The sequence below is a fragment of the Limulus polyphemus genome, unplaced genomic scaffold, assembly GCF_000517525.1.
Source record: "Limulus polyphemus unplaced genomic scaffold, Limulus_polyphemus-2.1.2 Scaffold5173, whole genome shotgun sequence".
In the NCBI taxonomy this organism is placed as follows: domain Eukaryota; kingdom Metazoa; phylum Arthropoda; class Merostomata; order Xiphosura; family Limulidae; genus Limulus; species Limulus polyphemus.
The window spans coordinates 56,029-61,906 of NW_013670783.1; the positions used below are offsets into that span (position 1 = coordinate 56,029).

The 5,878-nt window shown below is 34.8% G+C and overlaps 1 protein-coding gene across 1 annotated transcript in view; it reads right to left on the reverse strand.

Annotated features, from left to right (window-relative positions):
- Nucleotides 1-214: 214 nt before the first annotated feature.
- LOC106472225 (DNA helicase INO80-like) overlaps nt 215-5,878 on the reverse strand; it is a gene marked incomplete at its 5' end in the record, with an annotated part of 15,300 nt that continues 9,636 nt past the window's right edge. The window contains 5 exons of the mRNA XM_022400827.1: nt 215-219; nt 331-445; nt 2,875-3,012; nt 3,288-3,373; nt 4,502-4,604. Coding sequence (XP_022256535.1) covers nt 215-219; nt 331-445; nt 2,875-3,012; nt 3,288-3,373; nt 4,502-4,604 — 447 coding nt within the window. The remainder of the gene's footprint in view (nt 220-330; nt 446-2,874; nt 3,013-3,287; nt 3,374-4,501; nt 4,605-5,878) is intronic.

Here is a 5,878-nt window from a genome sequence, read left to right on the forward strand (position 1 = left end):
TCCGTTTGAATCCAGTCACCAATACACTACAAGTACCTTAGTCCATTTGAATCCAGTCACCAATACACTACAAGTATCTTAGTCCGTTTGAATTCAGTCACCAATACACTACATTCTAACATGCAGAATGTGTGGTTGTTAAATTAGCAATGTGAAGAAGCTTTACAAACACTCCGCAGTAAAGAAATTGGGATGTGAAAGCATACAAAGAAACTCACGCTGAAGAATTAATTAACAAGAAAAAAGTAACTTGGAAACACGAAATGGAAAAAGAATATTTTGTTTAATTTATGTTTATAAAAACATCATAAAAAGTAGAAAAATAATTACCTGAAATTGAAGTAACTTTTGTTGGTGGTGGTACAGATGGGCTTCCATCATCCACCACTAGAGGACCCTCACTACTGGTGTCATCATGAGCCATTGCCAAACTATTCACCGATAACTGAAAATACAGGTAAAATAATGTTTTAAATATAAAACCATAGCAGAAAACAAGTTACTTGCATTTTTTGTTGTTATATAAAGTAATAACTAAAGTTTTTAGAAGTGACATTTAAAACATATATTACACAAGTTTTCTTTGTTACTGAACACAAAGCTATGACACTTGATGAGAAAGTACAGGAGGAAAGTCTTTTAAAACGTCATTCTTTCCATCTGGATAGCTTTTATACATTAGTCCTCCAAACTTTCTCCTCAATCGTACTTCTGCTGCCCATTTCAACTTCATTGATCATGAAGACTCTACCTAAATCATCTATCTGTTAAGGGGCAGCTTCCATCAACAAGAATTTAACCAAGCTTGAATGCTGTTCAACCCACTTAACAATTTTACTAAGCCACAGGGATTTGATAGTTTGTGAAACTTAAAGAAACCTCCTTCTCTAAGATAACAAGGATTATAAAACAGCAGAACAAAAGCTGCTATTAGTAAATATACCAAAAACAGATGGAAGACCTACTTATCACTCATGAAAATCAAGTCTTAACATTCAAAACTACTTGTAATAAAGTCAAGAACAGTCAACCTAGAATCTATGGCTTAAAGCCTCCCAAAACCTGTCAGTACGATTTAAACATCAAACTTGTACTACCCTCATAATTTCCAATAAATCAAAATCCAACATTACAATTGTGTAAAACACAACAATTCTACTTACAGATAAAGGAAACACCACAACAATCTTAGAGGTGGATGATTATGACACCAATATCATTTACTAGAAGCCACCAGTCAACAATAACCCTAAATATAAGACAGACAGACTCATGACCAGGTTTAAACAAACTCTTTATCAGTGAAAATACTACCAAGAACATAAGAATTACCAGCAACTGTTCTCTACACTTTTAGAGACTACTTAAGAGCCACATATCTTTCAGACCCACAGTCAGTGGCATAAACTCATCTTGCTATCACTTAACTGCTTTTATTGGTGTACATATCCTATCACCACCGTTGGGTAATATAAAACATCATGTGGCCTACATCCCACAATGTCCTCATCAGTTTTGTTTACTAACATACCTCCATATTATCAAACAACGGCTGTTGAATAATAATTCTCTTACATAAAAAACAGACATGAAGATAGAAACTATCTTGGATAAAATCCACATACTTTCAGTAGAGCAATGATTTCTTTGAACAAACAAGCAGCCTTGCCGTGGGATCCCCACTCTCTCCAGTTCTGGCAGAACAGACATGAAACCCAGCTTTTACAGACACTACGTTGACGACACATTTCCTCTCTGGTCTCATAGTCATGAAAACTTACTAGCCTTCTTACAGCCCCTTAACTCCATAGACAACAGAATCCACTTTACCATGAAAATAAAGAGCAACAGCCTGCTGTTCCGTGGCATTTTCATCAGCACACTGAATGACGAGCTCACTAACCACATACAGGACACTAACAGTAATAATAGATACTTACATTTTCAATCTAACCATTTAAATGCATTATTATTAAGTATTTGAACAACAGAGCTGAAAACCCCAATCAAAATCAATCTGACACATCATGCAGTGCTTTAAACAGTACAGACACCCATCTAGCCTAATCCCCAATAGCTCTGAGAATATAAACATACAAACTGATACAACAGACAAGAAAAACAAGACCTCCCATACACATAAAAATCTCAGTGAGAAGATCAAACATGTAACCAAAAGTTAAACATTGATGTCCATTGGAAACTTGCAGAACACACACATTTGTTTTTGTCAGAAACAACAAACAGAAGAGTTCCATTTATGAAATACCTTGTTACTGTACATCAGAGAAACTGGAAGACATTTTGGTGCAAGAATAAGAAAATATAAAGACTGCCCAAAACTGATGAAAACACAGAATTGTGTTCTGGCCATACTGACAGGACACAAAACAGACTGGTACAATGACAGATACACTGCCTCAGATAAATTTTGGAAAACATGCAATATCTAGGAATCTTTCTACATGAACACGATGAAACCATCACTCGAACTTGAAAACCAACATTGTGTGGCTACTACTGGTCAAATCATCACTTATTCCACCAACCACGTTATAAGAACCAGCAGCCACTTAAATTACATCCACTTCAAACCTCCCAAATACCATACAACCCATGCAAAAATTGGTGCAAGCTGACCTGAAGTCAAAAGTCTTTTGAAGCTTTGTCCTTTCCATATGAGCTACTTTTGTAGATTAGTTCTCCAAAACATTCACTTCAAGATTCTGAACTAGGAATCTTTGTTTGTTTGTACCAAATACTTTTAATGTTACAATTCATATATTACTACACAACATTAGACACAGTAGCAATTAAAACTATCTGTGAATATAACCTATGACTGCTTCCAACAGTACAGTGAACATAACTTACCTCACTATATGGACTTGGAGGAACTGAATCCACACTTAGAACAGAGTCTCCATCTTGATGGGTGGGTGTGGCAGGGTCAGAGGGTGCAGGGGTTGTAATATTTTCTTCCAGTTTTTTTCTTTTAGGCTTTGGACCTCTCTAAGAAAACATAACATATTATAGAACGTTAGGCAGTCCTATTCGTGTATGTAGTGAACAGGTAATTTCTATCCATTAAATTGGGGATTCCCACCTGCTTAGTATCATAAACACAAAACTAACAGGAAGATTGTGAGTAGAAGAGATGTCATCATTAAACACTTCCCGTAACTTTCTTTTACCCCAATAGCTTTCTCATGGCTGAAGTTTTATTTTGTGGAATAGAAGAATTAATATCTCAGCATCAGATGAATGGAAATAGTTAGTGTACTCACTTTAGCACCTTTGTATTTTCTCCTCTGACCACTGTCCACGTTAGCTTCTTCTTGTTCTTTTCTCCTCTCCTCTTGTCGTTGTCGGACTGTGAGACACGAAAGTAAGTTACTACAGTTCATGTTTAATCTTTTGAAATGTTATACACTATCACCAATCTGATTTAGATATTTTGTCAATTATCACACTGCTAAATACTGCACATCTCCTTTTGCATTCTCACCAGGTTTTCAGCTACTTCTAGTTTATCAAAGTGTTACCCAAACTGCCAAATGAACAATGAAGCAAAACTTAGCACATAAATTGGCTGATCTAAACTGAGAATGATGTACATCTGGGGTTAGTCAATGTTTCATGTAAAATAAATTCAACTTTCTTCTGAATTTTAGTCTTCTGTACAACTTAAAACTTGTAATAGGGCAGTCAACTGCTGCTTGTATCTACACTATTTTGTATTTAAAAGTAAGGTGCCAAATATACTTATTTTAATTATAATTAGTAAGCATAACAGTTCTAAAACTTTGTAAAAAGAAAAAACACACCATGTATACTAAATGATATTTAAAATTATTTCTTATTAAATTATATAGCTAAATAACTTTGTCATTTTAACTGTTTATGCTAAAAATCGAATGTAGTTAAGAAACAGTAAGATCCATAATTGAAAGATTCTTCTGCACATCAGGAAGCTACAAAAACCTGAAGAATTTACCAAGTACCATCTTTCTTCCCAAACTTAAGGTTTAAAACTTCTCTTGGGGTAGCTTCAAGACAAAATATCAAAAACTACATCTGCAAGCATATAACATGTCATTTTTAAGAAGTAGAAATACTATTTTTTTATACTAAATAAACATTCAAACCATTTCTACAACTCCTGGAGATGCAGTAATTTCATACATGTTATGATTTTCAAATAACAGTCACATAACAACATACTGCCCAGTTTATAAAATGCACAAGTACTGTCCCTTTCTCCGACTGTTACAAAACACAAGTACAGTCCCTTTCTCCGACTGTTACAAAACACAAGTACAGTCCCTTTCTGTGACTGTTACAAAACACAAGTACAGTCCCTTTCTGTGACTGTTACAAAACACAAGTACAGTCCCTTTCTTGTGACTGTTACAAAACACAAGTACTGTCCCTTTCTGTGACTGTTACAAAACACCAGTACTAACATTCTATCTATATGCTAAAAGACAAAAATACTAACACTTTTTTTCTAGCTCTTCATCATCCAACAAGAGTGACACCACTTCTTTGGGTTTCAGAGTATCAGGTTTAAAGTTACCACCACTGATAACCATCCTCTGGATCTAAAAACAATACAATGATATAATTAGTTTAAAGTTACCACCACTGATAACCATCCTCTGAATCTAAAAACAATACAATGATATAATTAGTTTAAAGTTACCACCACTGATAACCATCCTCTGGATCTAAAAACAATACAATGATATAATTAGCTTAGAGTTACAACCACTGATAACCATACTTGCTAAATCGGCAATAATATTAGCTGAATATTTTATTAACTAAGTTGTCATTAGCTTTTAAATATATTTTGCTCTTTCATTAGATGCAACAATCTAAAATTAAAAATATAATGTAGTCTTAGCTTCTAGAAGAGTTTGTTATGCTTTAAGTACAACTGTAAAGAAAACAACTTTAGTGACACTTGAATGTCATTTATAAATATTAGGTCAAGAACTTAATGTCGCTTTTTTTATATGAAAAACCCAAATAATTAATATTGGCTTTGAAGCAAAAAGAGTCAATGTCCTAATTAACACCTTCCAAATTTGCATACGTTTTCCCATTAAGATAGTGTTGCAGCAAAACAAAAAGATGGTAATCTGATGGTGCCATATCTCGAGAATATGGTGGGTGGGGGAGAACTTCCCAACCCAACTCCATAATCTTGTGCTGCATCAAAGGTGCCACATGTGGATGTGCATTGTTGTAGAGAAAAAAAACACCTTTCCGATTGACAAAAGAAGGGCATTTGTGATGAAGGGCTTGATTTAAACATTCCAGTTGTGGACTCTAGATTTCTGCATTGACAGTTTGCTGTGGATTGAGGAGTTGGAAATGAATTTCTCCTTTGATGTCCTACCAAATGCAATGCAAAGCATCACTTTCTGCGGATAGAGTACAGGTTTTGGAGTCGGAAGTGGTTATTGTCAAGGACTGAGCCATTGTTTATGGCATTTAATATTCACATAGAGAATCCATTTTTCATCACAGCTGACAATTCTGTCCAAAAATGGTTCACGTGCATTACAAGCCAGAAGAGACAAAGCAAAGTTGGAAACAATGATCATCGAAGAATTTGTGAGGCACCCAAACACTTTCTTTATGGAGTTTTCCCATATTCCTTAGATGTTTACATATTGTTTTATGAGAGATATGCAATTACAGGGCTATTTTATGAGTGTGTTGCATCAACAAATGTCTTCAGATCATCAATATCAATTCCAACATGTCAGGCTCTGCCATCACAGTTTTTAAGGCTAAAGTCACCTGAAAGAAATTTGCTGAACCATTGTTGACACTTACGAACATTCAAAACATTCCATAAACTTCT